Source organism: Talpa occidentalis, unplaced genomic scaffold (assembly GCF_014898055.3).
Source record: "Talpa occidentalis isolate TD23 unplaced genomic scaffold, MPIMG_talOcc4v2.1 talOcc4.4, whole genome shotgun sequence".
Lineage (NCBI taxonomy): Eukaryota > Metazoa > Chordata > Mammalia > Eulipotyphla > Talpidae > Talpa > Talpa occidentalis.
In genome coordinates, this window is record NW_023604295.1 from 88,380,004 (window position 1) to 88,401,780 (window position 21,777).

General features: G+C 34.7%; 1 protein-coding gene across 6 annotated transcripts in view; it reads left to right on the forward strand.

Moving 5' to 3' along the window:
- Window positions 1-21,777, forward strand: part of HLTF (helicase like transcription factor) — a 61,879-nt gene that overhangs the window by 36,668 nt on the left and 3,434 nt on the right. For 2 of the 6 annotated variants that reach the window (XM_037525821.2, XM_037525822.2), the window contains exons 19-25: window positions 2,586-2,710; window positions 3,345-3,535; window positions 5,541-5,666; window positions 6,022-6,134; window positions 6,488-6,668; window positions 12,612-12,692; window positions 16,676-18,791. In XM_037525821.2, coding sequence (XP_037381718.1) covers window positions 2,586-2,710; window positions 3,345-3,535; window positions 5,541-5,666; window positions 6,022-6,134; window positions 6,488-6,668; window positions 12,612-12,692; window positions 16,676-16,828 — 970 coding nt within the window. In that variant the 3' untranslated portion in view covers window positions 16,829-18,791. Of the gene's footprint in view, window positions 1-2,585; window positions 2,711-3,344; window positions 3,536-5,540; window positions 5,667-6,021; window positions 6,135-6,487; window positions 6,669-12,611; window positions 12,693-16,675; window positions 18,792-21,205; window positions 21,367-21,777 lie in introns of those variants that run through there. The other 4 variants (XM_037525823.2, XM_037525824.2, XR_005128101.2 and 1 more) reach the window with 3 other exon arrangements.

A 21,777-nucleotide genomic window follows, 5' to 3' on the forward strand; every position in this document is an offset into this window, starting at 1 on the left:
GCTGCAGAAGCTGCGGGCAGCTTCGCAGCCCAGCGCTCAACCGCTGCTCCATTGGGGAGGCCCGGTTTAGTAAGAGTTAATGATTGAGAAACATTATTATAAGCAAGAGATTGAGTTCAAAATCTTTGCAATGGTGATTGAGATTTCCTTCAAATTAATGTTTTCAGCTAGAATTTATTAAGTTCTTATGTTTCTTTTTATTTTTTGAAGAACATTGAAAATACATTTATAAGAATTTGATACCTAATTGGAAGACTCTTCTTTCCATTGCCCCTTCAACCTTAGAAGTAGAAGGAACTTTATTTTTCATTTTTTCTATCATCATTCATTTTTCAACAATATTCGCTTCCCCCACCCCCTCAGGTGTAATCCCCATAGAATTTCCTTCACCAATGTACCCGTGTACCATCTCTACAGTCCCCTGTACTCCTCCTTCCCTCCGATCCCTCTCCCTCCTTCTCCCCAGCAGTGTGTTTCTGAGTTATAATTGTCTGTTTTTGCTTTGTTTTGTTTTGTGTTGTTATGTTTCAGTCACTATTATTCTTTTGGTGCCTAAGAGGCCCAGCTTTGGATATGTTAGCAGTGGAATAAAATAAACAAAAATCTCTGTCTTTCAGGACAGACATTTCAGTGGGAGGAAACATGATAAAAATAAAGTTTATGCAAAAAAAGGAAAGCAGAGAGAAGGGAAATAGAGAGTACAGAGCTACTCTAATAGAGTATTCAGGGGAGACCTCATTGAGAAAATAATTATATGGAAGCCCTACAGGAGATTGAGGTTGAGGAAACATTATAGACAGTGGGAACAGCAGGTAAGGCCTTGAGTTGGGAGCATACCTGGTGAACTTGAAGAACAACCAAGAAAATGGTGTGACTAGATAATATCAACAAGATGGAAAGGAGTTGCTGATGTCAGAGAGGAATGGAGTTTGGACAGATGACAATTATGTAAGGCATTATGACATATTGGCTGTTATTTTTTAAGAGATTGGAAACCTTTTAAGGGTTTTGGACCAGGAGAATGATATAATCTTATTTGTACTTTAAAAAGATCACTGACTACTGTGTTAAAATTTAGATTGTAAAAATAAAGACCTACAGTAGTGGCGTAAATTAAGAGATGATGTTAGTTTTTACTACATAATAGTGATGAGAGAACCTGAGAGATGGATGGATTCTGTTGTGTTTGGAGGAGACCCAACAACTTATTGATTGATACAGTAAGGGGCATGACAGGAATGAAAAAATAATTCCAAAGTCTTTCACTTGAGTGTCTATAAGGGTAGAATTGCTATTTGCAGAAATAAGTCTATGGGAAGAGGAGAGGTTTTTCAGGGATTATTAGTAACTCAGTTTTGTACACATTGATTATATGATATTGCTGACATTTCTAAATGTGAATGTTGCATAGTCAGTTGTGTTAGCAGGCAGGTTGAGGGACACACCAGCCTCTCCAAACCGTATACTCTAAATAGGTTCTGCCATCTACTGCAAAAAATAAAACATGCTCTTAGTGTGTAAAATCTTTAATAGAAAAGAACTTTGTTAAAATTAGTGTGCAATAGAGAGAAGAGACAGAATATAGTTAAATAGTTTCCAGTTAAACACCCAGAGTTACCCAGCCCCTGTGGGTAAAATAAATGTCTGGCCAAACGGGGTTGACCCAAAGCTGGGAGGCCTGAAAGCTTACCACAAGTCTAAGGCACCTTCTAGTGGGAACCCATAGGATCGGGACCAGAAGGGACCAGGCAAGTCTGGAAGGAAAAGAGCAGAATCAAAATAGAACTCAAGATAATGGCTGCCATTGTCAGACTCTCTACAGGTCTCTCACTCAAGTCTCTGTCTCTTTCAAGTCGCCATAGTCCCTGGTACAAGTCCAAGGCTGAGAAGTAAGCATGGCTTCTTCACATGTCTCTCTGTTCCGTGAACCTCTTCCAGGTTTTCCCTTCGTCCCCCTCACCCTGTCCAGTGTTTCCTAGCTTCTCTTCCTTGCCCTACTCTACCCTTCCTTACCCTACTCTACCCTTCCTTAGGTTGGTTTAGGAAACCTAGAACCTCCTCTTTCTCTGGGGATTACACTGTTATAATTATTACAACATAGAAATTTTTGATTGCTTACCAATTCAGAATGCTATGCTCATAGTCTTTTCTGAAAACATAGTAATTTTTTGTTTTCTTATTCAGCTTCATTTCCCTCCTCTTTGATGTAAAACTTTCTAGGGAAGTTTAAGCCACTGACCATGTACCCTGTTTTTGTTTTTGCACATGTGAGAGATGATGTATTTCCTCTTAGGGCATGCTGTCTATTTTGGAGAACTGTGCTCTAGCACATGTGTTTGAGATTTGTAGTCATAGGTCTCAGCATCTTCCTATCTTTTACTGTAATTTGTAACCATTTACAATACTTTGCCTTATTGTTACAAATCTGTCCTGGTTTTATTAGATTTGCTTCTTTTGTTTTCCATTCTTTTTTCGAAGTGATTGCAGAGAAAGGAGCAAGCAATGCCATTTTTTATTCAACTGTTCTAGAATTGGAGATACTATTTTTTAGGGGCATTCACAATATTTAACATTGTTACCTGTAGGTATTTTAATGAAGGAACCGTCCTTGCACACTATGCTGATGTCCTGGGTCTTTTGCTTAGATTACGGCAGATATGTTGTCATACTCACCTTCTTACAAATGCAGTGTCTTCCAGTGGTACCTCAGGTAAGTAAGTATGACTTGTTTACATCCTTATATTTATTACAGATACTTAAATCTGAGTGATAAAGTTTTTATATGGTCTGAGTTTAGTTTATTGTTTTATTCTGTCAAATGAACATTGTTTTTAATACAGGACTCAACTGAGAAAAATACCTGAGAATCTCTTACCAATTAAATTGAATATTAATATTCAAGGAAAAGCTTTATAGGAGAGTGACATAATCGTATTTGTACTTTAAAAGGATCTCTGATAGCTGTGTTAAAATTTAGATTGTAGGAACAAAGACTTAAAGCAGTGGCAGTAAGTTAGGAGATGGTGATGGTTAAGATTAATGAAGATGTCTTTGCAGATTTTTCAATGATGGATACTCTTAGATGAAAGGTTCAGAATGAATCTGTCCTTTAATCTGTGCTTGTAGGTACAAATCATGTTATAATGATGTTTCTAGGTAAGATGTATTATTTGGGTTAGACACAGTTTAACTTCTGACTTTTTCTTAAAATTTAAAATTTAAACTATGCTTTTTCCCTATTATAAAGACTAAATTTAGACCACCCGAGCAAAACTTTTCCTTGTATAAGGAAGATCAATTTGTCTTGTGATATTACAAATATTGCTCTGAAATTAATTTTTCAGCCTTTTCTTTAGGAAATGATACACCTGAAGAACTACAAAAGAAATTAATAAGGAAGATGAAGTTGATTCTGAGCTCAGGTTCCGATGAAGAATGTGCAATTTGCTTGGATTCTTTAACAGTTCCTGTCATAACACATTGTGCACATGTCTTTTGTAAACCCTGTATTTGCCAGGTCATTCAGAATGAGCAGGTTAGTTTTTTGTTTGTACAGATTTAGCTTTGATGGAGTGGTGCACCTGTATAATGAAAGCCCAAGTCCAACATACTATATGTTTTGCATTTGGGTTTATTAATGTGCCTTTCATGGTCATTATATCAGTATTTTAAAAGGTTTATGTTTCTTATAGGTAAGCCCTTTTAACATAAAAAGATACTTTTGGAGGCCCTGTTTCATAGTCAGTATCTTAGTTATATTGACTGGCTATGTCATTGCTGTCCAGTAAATAAATTGATAATGTAAGACACACAGGCTAATTTTGAATTACCAGTAGAAACAGATGTTTATTCTTTTTTTAAATAAGATTCATTTATTTTTTTTATACAAGCACCCGTGTACAGGCCAGATGTGCGGGAGGGTGAGAAGATTCACCAGAGATGGCAGGGAACAGAACAGGCAGACTGACGAAATACACTGCTGAGGGGAGCAGCGGGCGAGACAGGAGAGGTCTGCTCGCCATGTGGGTTGCTCCAAGGCTGGTGGGGATTGAACTGGCACTGCAGAGGCTGCAGACCACTTCACAGCCCTGTGTTCAACCACCTGCACCACCAGGGAGGCCCCCAGATGTTTATTCTTGAAAAAATTTTTTTTCTTACTTTGCATAGAAGAACTGGGGTGCACACCAGAGGTACAGAGGGGTGAGAGAATTCACCAGAGATAGAGTGGGGAGAACAGGTAGATTTACTGAAATACAATGCTAAGGGGAGCACAGGGTGAGACTGCTGAGCCATATGAGTGTTAGCTCCCTGACAAGGGATCAGACACAGACTGCAGAGGTGATAGCACTGAGACTTATCCCCTACACCACCAGGGAGGCCCAGTGAAGTTTATTCTTTTTTTTTTTAATATATTAGATTTATTTTTTTTTTGATTAATTTTTTTACATAATTGTTCATTTTTAAACAATATTTGCTTCCCCCCACCCCCTCAGGTTTAGTCCCCATAGAGTTTCCTAGAGGAGATGGAAGTTTATTCTTATAATACATTTGATAATAATTAAGCCAACATATCTGAAATATAAAAATTATTGAGATACTTTGCATGATTTTTTTAGCTTAAATATTCAAAATCTGGTGGTATACACTTATAGCACATCTCCATTTGGCTTGCTGCATTTCAAAGACTTAATTGCCACATGTGGCTGTGCATTATTATAGGGGTAATACACATCTAGTTTCTTGTGTATGATAAAAATTTTAATGTGAAATAATCTTTAAAGCAGTCTTTCAGCTGAGATAGAATTTTAAAAGCATTTATATTTATATATATTGAAAAAAACAACAGTCATAATTGTACAGTTTAATGAATTGTGAAGTAAACACAGACCATATAACTACCACTCCAGATTCCTTGTATTCCCTCCCATTTATCCTCTTATTTGTCTCTAAAGGTGACCTCGCTATACTGACTTCTGATCCAGTTTTAGTTCCAAAATTTTTTTTTTTTTAATTTATTTTATTTTGTTCCAAAATCTTTTTTTAAGGTAAAGGTACTTGGCATATAGATTTTTAAGAGATATCTTATTTTATTAGCATGTCTTTATTATAAATGAATACTACCAATAAAGCTTTGAATACACCCAGTAAGACTTACTAGATATGGCCTGGTATATAAGCCATTAAGAAATTTTTTTTTTCTTCTTCTAAAGAATGATTCCAACTACTATGCTGTGTTGTAGTTAGGATCAAGAAATTGTTATTCATGGTTTCTTTACTTGCCTACAAGTAGTATAATATTTATTGTTTCAAGCTCTTGATGCTAGTCAAATTATATGTTTGTTCTCTTTTATAACCCATCCCATTTTACTAGCTTGAACACTGTATCTGCCCGGAATGGATCATATACAGATTTATCTCAAATGGGTTTAATAGAAAGCTAACTTTTAGGGGTACAGGATTTACCATACTATAAAAAATATTTTAGGCAGATTTATATTTCTTTTTCCCTTGGTGTCACTTACACTTTCTTTATTATTTAGCCACATGCTAAATGCCCTTTATGCAGAAATGATATACATGGAGACAATCTATTAGAATGTCCTCCAGAAGAATTGGCATGCAACACTGAGAAAAAGTCTAATATGGAATGGACATCCAGTTCAAAGGTAAAACCACACATGCATATTATTTGAGTATGTTTTATATATATATATATATATATATAAAGAAATACCACCTATGAAAGTAGTACTTCTGCTTTTAATCCTATCATTTGAATATTATACTTTGTTGGTGGTTACTGTGTTTTTTGTTGATTTCTGGTGGTGAATTTGAGGAAAAGAAAAGAGTTCAGATTACTCTAGTATTTTTCCAGTCTTAGTTTTAAAAAAATTAGTGGTCTTTTAGTTTTGAGTTTTAAGGAAATCTGTGACAGGACTTTTCTCTTTATAACAGAATTTTGTGGGTATATTTTACCTATTTAGTATGGAATCTTTAATAGATTTCCTTTTTTCCCCCCAGATTAATGCTCTAATGCATGCATTAATTGACCTAAGGAAGAAGAACCCAAACATAAAAAGTTTAGTTGTTTCTCAGTTTACGACATTCCTGTCTTTAATAGAGACACCACTTAGGTAAGTTCAGCATTCTTTTTCACTGAGTAAAAGGATTTTATATAAGTGTTTTGATTTTAATGGGATAATTATTTTAACCAGTTTTACTCATTTCATCTATCTAAAATAACATTGTCACAACAGGCATGATATTTCCTGGCAGTTAGAATTTTAAAGATGAAATAACAGCAAGTCCTGTATTTATCCAGGGTGGGGAAAGTTGTCTATAAGAGCCTGGCAAGTTAGTAGGCGGTTAGTAAGTACTTGTCAGAATAAATGATAGAATTTAATGAGTACAGAGATTTGTAATTATATTTAACATTTTTCTAGTATGGTATGTGTTTTACTGGTCTCTTTTTCGCCCCCTGTGTTAGAGCCTCTGGATTTGTGTTTACTCGTTTGGATGGTTCTATGGCCCAAAAGAAAAGAGTTGAATCAATTCAGTGTTTTCAAAACACTGAAGCAGGATCTCCAACTGTAATGCTCCTATCCTTAAAAGCAGGTGGAGTTGGTTTGAATCTTTCTGCAGCTTCTCGAGTGTTTTTAATGGACCCAGTAAGTAATTTTGTTGAATTTGGTATGTTACTACATTTAAAAAAAGAGGGGGGGGGGGAAGGAGGGTTCGATAATACCTTCGTGGTTAGAATTGACTGAAAATTCTTAGGTAAACATTAGAAGTAATTATTTAGTAAATGTATAATGAGGTCTTACTCATAAATGCTTTATTTATCAACTGAAATCCTCCAGATTCCCTATGAGGTTTGTCTCTCTGTTTTACAGGTTAGGAAATTGAAGCATAGAAATAACTTGTTCATAGAAATAACTTACTCATAGCTACTAACGTGCAAGCAAGGATCAGAAACAATGTTATTGACCACTGTGCTGTGCTTTTTCTGCTTCTCTTTGTACAATTTTGATTAGCTTAGGGTAATGGTTGATGTATTTGATCAACAAATAATGAGATCCTGCTTTGTGTTAGGAATCTTGCAGACACTGGGAATATGACTCTCAGGCAAAATAGAAAAAGTAGTTACAACCATATTCAAAAGTTTTAATGTGCATACGCATTCAATAAAATATAATTTCTGAACTATCCTCCAAGATAATGAGTTCTTGGATGAGCAGGAAGCTGTGCATTTATATGGTAGGTGATTTAAGTACAGGTGACCCAACCACACAATTTTAAGCAAATACTACTAATGGAATGTTTTGGGAAAATTTATTTAAATAATTCCAGTTTATTTATCAGTGAAATGTAATATTTGACAGTGTCCCAGAGAACAAACTTCCTAAGTATAGGAAGATAATAATCTTACTATACTCTATTTACTAGGCCATTTGCATAGCCACTTACATATTACATATATATTTTTCACAGATAATTTTTATTTGAACATTGAGCTACATATAGTCATTACTGTACCAGCAATGAAGACTCAACCATCCCTGAAACAAGAAACCACCTTTATACTTACACTTTAGTAGTATTTTTTGTTGTTGTTGTTATGGTCCATAGCCTTGTTATTATAATAAGTACAGTTAGTTTTAGTGAATATGAGTGGATTAAGGCAAAAGAACAACCCAGTCTCCTCAATAATTTATTTTCTTTTTTAACATTGGTTCCCTGGCTAGAGAGACACAGTTGTCTCTTAGAGCCAAACCTAGTATTTTAACCATTAGATTTTCTCATTTTTGTGACAATTTCTAGCATGGCTATTGCAATTTTTTCTGTCATCTTGACTTAACTACATTGTCCCTTCCCTTCTTTGAAGGAAGGATGTTTAAAAAAGTCTTCAGTTCTATTCCACAATGTGAAATACTGTACATAGTTGTATCAAAGAACAGGTGATGATCTGTATGATTAACTGAGCCATTATTATGTGGCCTTAATGTTTGAGAATCAGGAAACCAGCTATCATGAATGGAAATTGTCCATATATGACAAAGATATACAAACCTAAATAAATTAGCTTGTGCAGTGACATCATAATGATAAGGAAGGATGCCATTTATGTGTTGAAAAGAATGACTTGCAAGTGGGGTAGGATTCTTCCAGAGATGATGTTTATGTGTGTGGTTATGTACAAGTTGATGACGAAGGCCTCTAAATCTAGGAGGTCAGCATATCAGTGAAAAATATAAAGGACAACACATTTATGATCATTTGAAACCCGTCATTTAGAAATTTTCCTTTGTTGTCCTGTAACTTGCTGTGACCTCTCACTGAACCTTATGGGAATACTTACCTATGGTAATGACTAGACACTAACTTACCTCTTTGTAGGTTTGATTCTTTAAAAAGTATGGTGGTTTCATTATTATGGATGTTTCATTAATGGATGATCATGGAATAATAGCTAAGTGTTGCAGAGAAGAAATAACAGGATATAAGCACCAAGATTAGTTATAATCAAGAGACTGATTGTCAGGAGATACCATCTTTTGACCATGTGGTTGGATATTGTATGTTATTAAAAAAATAGTATGCAACATTGAGCACAAGATCTATCCTCTCTCCTGGAGAAATTCAGCTTGGTAAATTTTAGGGCAGTCACTTGGTTATGTAATGCAGGCTGAGGGAACAGAGTGGGAATTGAAATTCGCTCTGAACTTTAGTCACCAAACTCTGTGTCTTGGAAGTGTGTTCATGTTAGGAGCACCTTTTCCTTTCTCTTTTTTTCCCTCATTTTCTTTTATTATTATTATTATTATTTTTTACATCATTGTTCATTTTTAAACAATATTTACTCTTCCCCTCCCCCCTGTGCAGTCCCCATAGAATTTCCTTCACCAGTGCACCCTTGCACCATTACCACAGTCCCCTGAGGTGCACCTTTTTCTAATTACACAAAAGAACTGTTTTGACTAGAGGCACACTGAACTAATTCATTTTGCATTGGGTACTATTTGAGCTAATGTCAATCTTGTGGTATTTCTGTACATTTACAGATTTAAGATTTGTTATTTTAGCTTATTGCCTGAAATGCAGAAAAGTAAATGAAATTTTACTGAGATACAAATTATTTTAATTAGGTTATCTAGTTAATGCATATACCTTTATCAATCAAGGCTTTTGTTGCCTCAATTATACTGCCTCCCAGTATAATTAGGCCTAATCATACTAATATTTCACATTAATATGTTGGCATGTAGTGGTTTATTGTTTTTTTGGTTTTAGAACTCTGCTAGAGTTTTACTATTTTATGGTTATTATTAAAAAATACGTTGTAACTTAAGTTATTAACTAACCTGATGGAGGCTGATTTTTGGAACAGATTCAGAGTTTTCTTTGATTACAATCTCAGTACTTGGTAAAAAAGAGTTTGTTAATAAGTAGTTTAACTTAGCAGTTAACAGTACTTGAAAACTTAGAATGATTTAGCAGTTTCATTAAATATTTCAGGGTATTGAATATTTATGACCTTTTTTGGAAATAACATTTCATTGTAACATGTTCCAGGTTTGCATCATTGAGAATCAACATGTATATATACTACATCACTAAACATCCACTCCTGTCTGTCACCATGCCATTGTTCTCCTTGTCCTGATTTACCTTCCCTATTTTCCCCTGCCCTTCTGGTTCCTTTCTTGTAACCACTAATTAATCTTGAGTGTATTTTTGTTTTATCTGTTTATCCGTTTTTTTATTATACACACACACACGTATACACATACATACAAATGAAATCATATGGCGTTAGTCTTTCTCTGGCTTATTTACTTAAGCATAATACCCTCTAGGTACATCCATGTTGTTGCAAGGGCAGTATTTTATCTTTTCTGTTTTATTTTTAAAAATAGTTGAATAGTATTCCATTATGTTTCTAACTTTAAACAAAAGCCAGGGAGCTTCTGAGTTAATGAATAATTGGAAATTTGAGGAGAGTGGTACATCTTGAAAGAGGGCATGGAAGCTCAGTGCCCCTTTCAACACACCTTGCCCTGCACATCAGAATGTTCTTGAATTATATCCTTTTATAATAAACCTGTAATCTTGCCAGATAATGGCTTTGAATACTTGAGCCACCAAAACTACATCTGGGAGGGAAAAAATCAGCCCTGTTAAAGATGGTCCAGATATTGAGCCCAACATATTGATGTTGTAAACTCTAGTAATGTTCCCTTTTCCTCCAAAACTGGAGTTTCCAGAACCTGCTAAGAGGAGGATCTGGCAAGCACACGCCCTTCTGCTCAGCCATTCCTCAAAGAGATACTTTGACAACTGCTCAAAGCCCACAGTGTTGGAGTTAATGCCACCTTCCTTTGGTGAGCATTTGCCTCAGAAGTGGTTTGCCTCTTGCCCCAGCAACTAGGAGGCATTTCTCATTTTTCCAGAAAGCTAGAAGAATACTGTCTGTCATGGTTTCTGTCCTGTACAGCTTTGAGAAAAGCCTGTCAGCTTGCAGGATAGGTCCAGCTGACAGCCTCAGTCCTCCTTCTGGAAGTTGACTGAAAAGGGACATTGTCAATTTTTGAGGAAGCCTTTACTTTGGCTTCCACTAAGTTTGAAAACATTTAATAGTACATAAACCAGCCAGATGTGATGCCCTGCTTCTCTGATCTTAGCTCCAAAAAAACGAGTCAGTCCATGCCTTTCTTAAATTATCTGCAAAGTTGGGCCTCCCGGGTGGTGCAACAGTTGAGCCCTGGATTGCAAAGCTGCCCACAGCCTCTGCAGCACCGGTTCAATCCCCAGCCGCTGGGGGAGGGTCCCACAGGGCGCGCAGACCTCTCCTGCCGCACACTGCTCCCCTCAGCAGTGTACTTTGTCAGTCTGCCTGTTCTGCTCTCCGCTCTGGCTCTGATGAATTCACTCACCCTTCTGTGCCTCTGACTGTACCCAGTGCTTGTATAAATAAATAAAATAAATCTTAAAAAAAACAAACAAAAACAAATCATTTGCGGAAAGGGGTAAAAAAAACCAAACAGGTCTCAGCACAGCTCTGTGAAGTTGTCCACAGCCTCTGCAATGCAGGTTCAATTCCCGGCCAGCCAGGGAGATACCCACATGACGCGGCAGACCTCTCCTGTCTTGCCCACTGCTCCCCTCAGCAGTGTTTTTGGTCCGTCTGCCTGTTCTGCTCTCTGTTCTGTCTCTGGTGAAGTCTCTCACCCTCCTGTGCCTCTGGCTTATACCCCAGTGCTTGTATAAATAAATAAATCTTTAAAAAAAAAAAAAAAAGCCAAGTCTCAGGAATATAAGATTCAGTCAAAAAAGTTTGCACATGAAAATTCTTTACTTCTCATGGTATCTTGTAAAGGAATTAGGTTGTGTTCTGCTGTTCCATTAGGAACAGCTTTACTTGATTCCTCAGTCACTAAATGTGAGAATGGGAATGATCAGTTTTATGTTCTTATAAGACAAAATTTTATTCGTCACACTAGATGTATATTGCCAGTTCATTATAAGGTTCTAAGCAAAATATTGGCAACAGACAGGAACATTTTATCTGGACTCTTGGAATAACAGTTTTGAAATGTCCAATTATGAAATACAATATTTCTGTCTGTTTTAGAAAATCATAATCTAATTATATTCATAATTCTAACATATACCAAAGAATAGTCCCTAACCCAAATTACAGCAAGATAACAGTAAAATTTCCTTTTCCCTAAATTTCAAGGGAACTTAAAGAAGAAAATAACAGCCTAAGTATAAATTACATACTAAACTTGTCATCTACATGTACATTTGTGATTTTGTTTCTATTTTTAGGTGGTATTTTGTTGTATAAATGTTTGTTCCCCCCAAAACACCCTGTATTCCAACTTCAATTTAAAATACAATGATCCTTATCCCAACAGTTCATATTTCAAAGCCACTTAACCTCCTGTATTTCTAGACTGATGAACTCTGTATCTTGTTTATTCTTCCTTTCTCATTGCTTGTTTTGTTCTTCACTTTAAGACAGGATCCATTATAATGCCTATGTTAATTAGTGTTACTTTTTTAGTTGAGTTTTGAAGTCTAACTAAGATAGAAAGTTACATCAGCAGTCTTATATTTTAAAAAGTCTTAAATAATTTTAGTTTTTTTGACTACTCCAGAAACCTTTTTTGTAGTTAGTAAGAGGAGGAAAATAAAAGAAAAGGAACCAAAGGTGGTCAGCAAAATGGAAGAAAACTTCATAAATGGACTCAATAACATGCCTTTTCTAACATTGAGTAATCTAAAAGAATGTGGAAATGTTTTTTTCCTGATAACTGGACATAGATCTACTTTAAAATGGAAAAATGGGAAGATATTATTTTAATAACCAACAGTGATTTGTATTAGGCCCCTGAAATGATGGGGGAGAATACCTATCATAGTAGTGATTGGGCTTCAGGGGGCGGGTGGTAGATTTTTTCTTATAGTGTATTTATAATGTCAGTATCTAAATTCACTCAGAAAAATTTCAGCAGTAAAAGGTGAATGAATAATGCTGAAATGGACTTTTGCAGAATACTGAGGAGATTAGGGTGGTAATAAATCAACTCATGCTTTTTTGCTAGGCCTGGAATCCAGCTGCTGAAGATCAGTGCTTTGACAGATGCCATAGACTTGGCCAGAAACAAGAAGTTATCATCACAAAAGTGAGTTTTTAAATTATGTATTTTAAAATTATCACTTGTAATCAGGGAAATGCAAATCAAAACTACAATGAGATACCATCTTACACCAGTGAGAATGGCACATATTTAAAAAAACGAGCAACAACAAATGTTGGCGAGGTTGTGGATAAAAAGGAACTATCCTGCACTGCTGGTGGGAGTGCAAACTGATCCAACCACTATGGAGAGCTGTGTGGAGATTTCTGGATCTACTAAACATAGAGCTTCCATATGATCCAGCAATTCCACTCCTAGGTATTTACCCAAATGACACAGAAACATCAATTCCAAAGAGCACCTGCACCCCTATGTTTATAGCAGCCCTATTTATAATAGCTAAGCTTTGGAAACAACCCAAATGCCCAAAAATGGAAGACTGGATCAAGAAGATATGGTACATATATACCATGGAATATTACTCAGCATTCAAAAAAGATAAACACATGCAATTTGCAGCAACATGGATGGAGCTGGAAGGGATCATGCTCAGCGAAATAAGCCAGAAAGAAAAAGAAAAATACCAGATGGTCTCACTCATAGCAGGAATCTAGAAAACTTAAATAAGGGACCAGTAAAAAGAATAACTATAAGAAAGAAAATATCAAAATCAACAAACAACTATGAACCAGAGACACTCTATGGGGAGTGGGGGGCAGGAAAAGGAGGGATTGGGGTCAAAATAAGGGGGTTGTAATTGTATGGGGAATATAAAAATAAAATTTAAATTAAAAAAAAAAAAAAACCTGAAGAAACCAAAAAAAAAAAAATGAAAAAAAAATAGGTTGAAGTTTAAAATTACACAAATAATGCCTGCATATATTTTTGTAAAAGATTAAAATAGAATTAAACAGTAACACATTGTCACTTTTATTTTCCTTAGAGGAAACTGTCATCAGTAGTTATTCACAGTCCCCCTCCCTTTTTTTTTTTTAAAGATTTATTTATTTATTTATACAAGCACTGGGTATAGTCAGAAGCACAGGAGGGTGAGAGAATTCACCAGAGCCAGAGCGGGGAGCAGAGCAGGCAGAAGGACCGAAGTACACTGCGAGGGGAGCAGTGGGCGCAGCAAGAGAGGTCCGCATGCCATGTGGGACCCTCACCCCGTGGCTGGGGATTGAACCAGTGCTGCAGAGGCTGCGGGCAGCTTCGCAACCCAGTGCTCAACCACTGCGCCACCTGGAAGACAGACCCCACAATCCCCCTTTTCTATGTTTAAATACGTTCATGTTTGTATCTGCAGCTCTTCTTTAAAAAATTTAAGTAAGGGAAAAAAAAAAAAAAAAAAAAAAAAAAAAATTTAAGTAAGGGGCTTCCCCTGGTGGTGCAGTGGTTGGGCGCTGGGCTCTGCCCACAGCCTCTGCAGTGCTGGTTCGATCCCCGGCCACCGGTGAGGGTTCCACATGGCCTGCGGACCTCTCCTGCCGTGCCCGCTGCTCCCTTCAGCAGTGTATTTCGTCAGTCTGCCTGTTCTGTTCCCCACTCTGGCTCTGGTGAATTCTCTCACCCTCCCGTGCTTCTGACTGTACCTAGTGCTTGTATAAATAAATAAATCTTTTAAAAAAAAATTAAGGTAAATAGGATCATATTTTTATTATTCTGGAACACGTTTTGTCTTCCCTTAACAGTGTATCTGGATACTACTAATAAAGGTTCATTTAGATCATACATATTTTTTTTTCTATGTGTCAAAATACACATAACTTAATTTACCATTTTAACTTTTTGAGTATACAGTTCATTGGCATCATTCACTTTATTGTTCAGTCGTCATCATCATCTGTATTCAGAACTTTTCCATCATTCTCAAACTGAAATTCTGTACCAATTAAAGCACACCGTTCCTTCCTCCTCTCAGCCCCTGGTAACTCACTCTTCTATTTTCTGTCTCTGTGAATCTACTCTGCAAACTCATTCTTCTTAGTAACTGCAAAATACATACATCACAATTTATTTAGCCAGTCCAAGTTTTTGCTAATAAAAACAGTACCATTCCAATAGTATGGTACTGTTTTTATTAGGCATTACCTTTGATGATATTAACAGATCTAGAATTCTAGATATCAAATTCTTGTAACAAGTTTCTTTCAACTTGATGTATGAGAATGATGCAAAATTAGGTTTATGTGGAGGCCAACGAAGTGCTCTTTGCCCTTCTACTTTGCATTTACCTAAGACTAGCTTCAGCATATTTTACATATTTGTTATCCATTAGTATTTTTTTCTGTGAATTGTTTGTTTATACCTTTTGTCTAGTTTTCATAGTTAAAGCAGAAATACTGTTTTATGGTAAAAAGGACTCCTTCATACATACATATATTGGAAATGGTTAATTCTAGGCTCTTGCTTATCTTTAAACTTTGTATGCTTTTTATCATAAAAAAATTTTTGAAATTTTGTGATTAAAAACATAGCATTTTTTAATATAATTTCTGGATTTTGAGGTATTGCTTAGGCCAGAAGTCTTTATCTTCAGATTCTAAAAATGATTCTGTATTTATCTGATTCTTTTGAAATAGTTTTTCTTCTATAATTCATGATAGGGGGCTAACTGTTCTTTTTCAAATGAAGAATCATTTGCTTCATGACCATTTTTAAGAGTTCATTTTTTTTCCCCTAAAGTTGAGATGTCACCTTTATCATAAACTAAGTCATTGTTACGTGGGTCTCTTTCTGGACTCTTATCTGTTCCATTGATCTTTTCCTACATTATAATTACTGTGGCATTCTTATTATGTATTAAGTCAGCACTCACTTCACCCCTTTTGAAAATCGTATTGCTTATTACTGTTACTCTTGAATTGGACTTTGGTTTTAAGTTACCAAGTCCTATTTAAGAAATCTTGTATCTTTCTCATTTTATTTGGGTCTTTTATGTAGTTCAGTAATGTTTTATAACACAACTAATATAGCTGTTAGAGTAATTGGGACCTCTTTGTTGAATAGTAGTTGTGTTAGTAATCGTCCTTGACTTCTTTGTTGAGAATACTTTTATTGTGTTACACTAAATATGTTTGGTGGATTGTCTAGCAGATGCCCTTGGTAAGGTTGAGGATATTTATTTTCAGTTTAATGGGGATTTTTTTTTTTTTAAGGATTTATTTATTTATTTATTTATTTATTTATGCAAGCACTGGGTACAGTCAGAAGCACAGGTGGGTGAGAGGATTCACCAGAGCCAGAGCGGGGAACAGAACAGGCAGACTGACGAAACATACTGCTGAGGGGAGCAGCGGGCGCTGCAGGAGAGGTCTGTGAGCCATGTGGGACCTTCACCGGTGGCTGGGGATTAGGGGTTGAACCTGCGCTGCAGAGGCTGCGGGCAGCTTCACGGCCTAGCACTCAACCACTGCGCCACCAGGGGAGGCTCCGATTTTTTTTTTTTATCAATATTTTTATCAGGAATAAATGTTGACTTTTACCAAATGCTTCTTAAGCATCTGTTGAAATGATCACATTTTTCCTTTTTTTTTTTTTTGCTGTTATGAATTAATTATACCAGTTAGGTTCATTCTTGTATTTCTCATGTGGAAAATCTCGTTTAGCACTTTTAATTTGAGTCCAAATTTGTTTTGCAGAATTGCCTATAAAGTTTGCTTTTTTTTTCAGTGTGCTGTTATTGTTTGGTGATGGGGATATAAGATAAAACTTACGTCCTTAGATCCATATTCTTACACAAGAAAACCATACTGAGTGATAGTGGAAAACAGTGCTCATCTCTAAGCATTATGTCATGTTCTAAATATTCTCACTATATATAGAGGGGAAAAGAACAGCTAAACATTTTGTAATCAATTATTATTGGCAGTTTTTGAAAGCTGAATACTTCAAGAAAGTAAATTTCTTTATCGTATACCAACATTTCCATCATGTCTCAAAATTTCATTTTTTTTTAAATGTTAGATTTAAAAAATTTTGACCTAAAAAGTACTTAACCAATTTCACTTCTTTTTTTCTTTTTAAAGTTCATTGTGAAGGACTCTGTTGAAGAAAATATGCTGAAAATACAAAACACAAAGAGAGAACTTGCAGCTGGAGCCTTTGGAACTAAAAAAACAAATGCTAATGAAATGAAACAAGCTAAAATTAATGAAATCAGAACTTTAATTGATTTATAATTTGTGGGATGTTGGTAAGGTCAGTCTAATCAGATATATAAAGAAGTTTTGGAAATGAGAAAAATAGAGTTTTATAAAAGATAGGGAGTGTGTCTAATAAAAGTGACACATTTTATATCAGTGAAGAGGTATTATTGATATAATATCTTATATATGTGAACCTATTTTTAATACTTCAAATAGCAACAAGCTGTTATATACTGTGGCCTAAAAGAACTTTTTGAGGAAAAAATTACTCAATTTTTCATATTACCAATGCTGAGTATTTTCTTATATCTTTGAAGTACTCTGCTTTTTCATATTTCAAGTAAGATCAAACCTTTTATACTTTTGACCAAATAAAGAGTTATTTTCTATGTTGTATAAATTTGGTTATTCATCAATGCCTCCCATTTTTGATGCAGTGGATTCATGTTACTAAAATTATTAATACTCACATTATTAAAGTTATTAATATATACACAGACTATATACAACATACTGCTTATATTAAATTTTCAAAAACTACATTTACATTATAGAACTAAATGTTAAATAAAAGACCAAAGTCCAGGCTAGCAAGTTACTTATTTGTTTTTTATAGTTTCATTAAGATATAACTCACCTAAGTAACTTGCAGTTTTATAAACGTTAGGGACTATGTTAGAGCACTGTGTTCTCCCTTTTATCAGGTGTTACTATTATTCATTGTTTAAATGTAACAGTCTAGGGTTAACGGGACCAATCTACTCAATTTGATTTGAATATTTAAATTATGGAATTGCTGAGTATTTCTATATAGAGATAATTTTTATTTATGTAGCTTTTTATAAAAAAGATAACTATAAATTTTTATAATTCAGAAGACTACTATACTATATTTGAGAGGTATGTTACCTGGATGGAAGTTGCGCTGGATGACCTCCAAAATCCATTACAACTCTTCTTAATCCTGAATGGAAAATTGTGTTACTGTGTTTAGAATCAGGATTTAATTTTGGGACTTAAGTAATTGATCTTTGCATCTATCTCTAGAATTAGTCGCTTTTTGGTTACTTTTTTTGAATAATGTAACTCACACAGAATTATAGATGACTCTGAGTCACATTTAAACAGTAAGTTATATAAATCTAGCAGTCAGGTAATCAGTGCTGTTATTTCCTTAAGGGAAACTTTTCTCTTTAATCCAAAGAAGAGATTAATTACTGTAACAGGAGAGGCTTCATTTTTGATGATACAGACTTAAGAACACTTTATATTTTACTTAAACAGTGTTAGATGTGACTTGACCAAAAGATAAGGAGATTAAAGGTGGCATTGTGTTCTGGAGCACACCTGTTTAGGTATATGCTAAATCTATCAACAGATAAGCCCTCCCCTTCTTGCTCCAGGGGAGCTGTGTAATCTGCAGCAGGGGAGGGCTGATAAACTAAACATTAGACCTTCTTCCATGGTTGAGCATGGATTGTTGGGATTGGTTCACTAGCTATGGGAGCAAGTTATTTACTTCTAGGACTGGCATCACACTGAAAATTGAGGGTCATAATCTCTCTATACTGATCTCTAGGGAGATTAAATGTAAAAAGTTTTCAGCAAAAAGGAACACAAATCTATTCTTGCTTACAAAGGCAAAGCCTTGCAAAACCAGTAAAGGTGAAAATTCTCTTGCTTCTTTACTGAAACATTTCCAGACTTGTGTTTTTTAAACACATTTATAATGATAAGTTTGGCAAGTCATTTTAAAAATACCTTTCTGTTTTTGAACAGTTCTGTGGTGTTAAATAAAAAACAAATTTAACTATTCTATGAAAAATACATAAACCACTGGAATAAAAACTTCACGATATGCTGTGCTGTTAATTCTTTTTCATTACTATGTAGATAATAGCTTTAGAAATTTCTTGAAGACATTGTGTTCCCTCTTGTGGTTCAAACTGAATTTTGTTGTTCAAACTGGATTTTGTTTAAATTTAAAATAAATAAAAGTTTCAAAAATGTATTAGCTTCCTCAGTGCCATACTTTTAATAACTATTTTTTCTGGAAAAAAAAAATTTTTTTTCAAAATTTCACACTGCTCTGAAGATGCTTGTTACATAATTATTTTTTTACTGACAGTACATAGGGAGTACTATGAGTAATAATAATTTACTCATATTCCTACCACCTTTATTTTGCTCAATTAACAGTTGAAATTTTGTTTAGAAATTAGAGTATTTTTTTAAGTTTTATTAAATGCCTTGAACTAAAAAAAAACTGGTTCCAATTATTTTTATTTCCCCATCTACCAGGAAAAAAAAAAAAAGGTTGTGATAATATCTATGAGGTATAGTGATATTATTAGATAATACTCTACCTTGTAGATTTTGCTGTAATTACAGCTCTGGATTGGAGATAGTTAATCAAGAAAATAATCCTGTAGTTACTATCTGTGACTAGCAATGAAATTATCTTCAGGCATTTTATGTTTTCTGTTGGAGAATGTCAACTGCATTATTTTTTTTTTCTACTTAACAAATTTCATTAGGATTTGGAAGATTAAAACATTATTAAAAACATTTTATGTTTGGCTTAAAAACTCAAATACTTGGAGTTTTTAACTATATTAAAAATATTTGTAAAAAGTACAAAACAAAAGTAATTTGTCTGTGAGTATGTAGTTACCTACCTTCCTTACAAGCTGGAATTGGTACCTTATTAGTTTGATACTTCCCAATAAAAAGCCAAAAATACTGGAGCTTGTGAATAGCGATTGGGATACATTCCTGCAGTGATGCCTATTTCAAAGAGGAAACTTGATTAGCAATTTTATAAGCAGACAATGTTTTCTTCCATGTTAATATTCCTTATGGTAATAAAGGAGAGCAGTCTTGCATGTGAAACCCTAATAATTTACTCCTTTTGAAAGGGTAAGTGATTTCATGTTCCCAGTAATAATTAAAATGAGATGTCTCTTCCAAACTCCCTATTTAGCTTTCTTAATCGATTTTTCTAACATTTAAACCCATTTGAACTTCTAAATATGAAAATTGATTTCTATGTGAAAAAATAGAATTTAATGTATGTGATTTAATATATATGGCACATTCCACCTCCATTAACCTGAACCAACTTGAATAGACTACACAGCAATTTCATTTCGAAAGTCAGCAAATGTCAAAATGATTCCTTAGATGCATGGTTAAAAATTCTAGGGCATTTTTGCATATTTGAAAATCTCATTATTCTGAGAGGCTATTTAATGTAATCAGATATGATATTAAAGAGTCAGCAATGATACCACATCTTGTTAAATATGTACCGTAAGTAAACTTGTCATTTCAGCTTTTTAGTTTATTAAAAATAAAGGCAAATTAACCAGTATTCAGCTTCCCGAATGTTTAAATTAATTTACCGTTTTTGTTAGAGACGGGATGGCTATTCCTTAATAAGTACATTGTGGAATTAAAAAAAAAAAATAGGACCTATGTCAATGTTAATGAAAAAGTAAATATTTCATGAGAATTGGTCTTGTGAGACTTAATATGCTTCTTGCAGACAGGTGTATGGAGAATTAAGCATTCATTTTATACATGAATCACAGACCTTGATACAATAAGGAGTTACTCATCTCCAAAGGCCTGGATCAGACCTTTGTATAGGCAAATTTGTCTTGTAGCCAATATGCACCATTATTTACAAGAGGGTAAAAGACATATTGATCACCTTTATTAATGTATGTTCTTGTAATCTTAGTTATTGTTGCCTTCTCACACATCTTGTTTAGTGATCGTTAGTATTTTAGGCTCCCTGGGAAAGATCTTAAAGTATAATTGTGTAGCTTTTCCTGGAAAAATTAATAGTTCACTTTAATCGGTATCCATAGATGACACAGGAAAGGAAAAGAAATCTGTTAGCCTAGTTCAGGGCCTTCCCAGCTTCATAACTTGAGACCTTAATGCACATGTTAGTTCCACCTTTGCTGATTCCAAAAGATAGTGAGTGCCCTTCGCTAAATACTTAAACTGTTAGGTTTTCTACGTTAGGGTTTTCTCATAATAATAGAGGTTTTCTCTTGTAATAATAGAGAGCAAAAAAAAAAAAAAAAGTAACAGGTGTTTGGTTTTACCCTGCCCACATTTACGAATTGTAAAAAAAAAACTTTGAATCTATGGTTGTTTCTGATACAGGTGAAGAGTTCTAAAATACACTTAACTGGATTGTGTATTGCATGGCCACAAGGTAGTAGTAGCAAATCTGAAAAACAGCTTTCTGTTCATAACCAGGGACCCAAAAGCCAAGGCGGCTTCCGACCGGCTAAAATAGTAGCCTTCTACTGGGTTCATGTATGTGACTCAGTAGAAAAGGACTGGCATTCAAAGGTCCTATTAATAAACAGTGGCTAATATATTTTGTTTTAGGCAGAGTACTGACAGATGGGACCTCAAAAAAGAAGCCTCAAAACTTAAGTAGATCAGCAGAACTGCAACGAGCACAGGGAGCCCTTACCTTCACAGGGTTATGTTGACCTTGAATACATCACAGTATCACAGCAAGGTTTTGCCACTTCTGGGTTAGTAAGGTAACTGAAAACAGTAGTTTTATATGTACACTTGTAAGAAATAGTTTATTTGTTGTGAGGGTGACTTGTGTCCAAAAGTCACAACTTAATTACTATCTTTGACTTTTTTAAATTCAGTTTTACAATATAAATTCCTATTTAGGAATGTCTGTGTAAAAGATAGCCCCCAAATCCTATTTCAAGGCCATTCATAACAAGCAAAATGAAAGTTTTTACATTATTGTGTTATTTCCCAGATTTTTGCTATTTGTATTTCTATTTATGGGAAGCATTTCTCTGATTTCTGCCCATTTCTTGGATATTGTCTCTTTTGACCTTATGTTTGTTTAAAGTCAAGCATAGCTTTGGAGTTAGAACAAATACTTGAAACAAATTATTTTGTACATTACTACCTTTTCCTCTGCAAAAAAT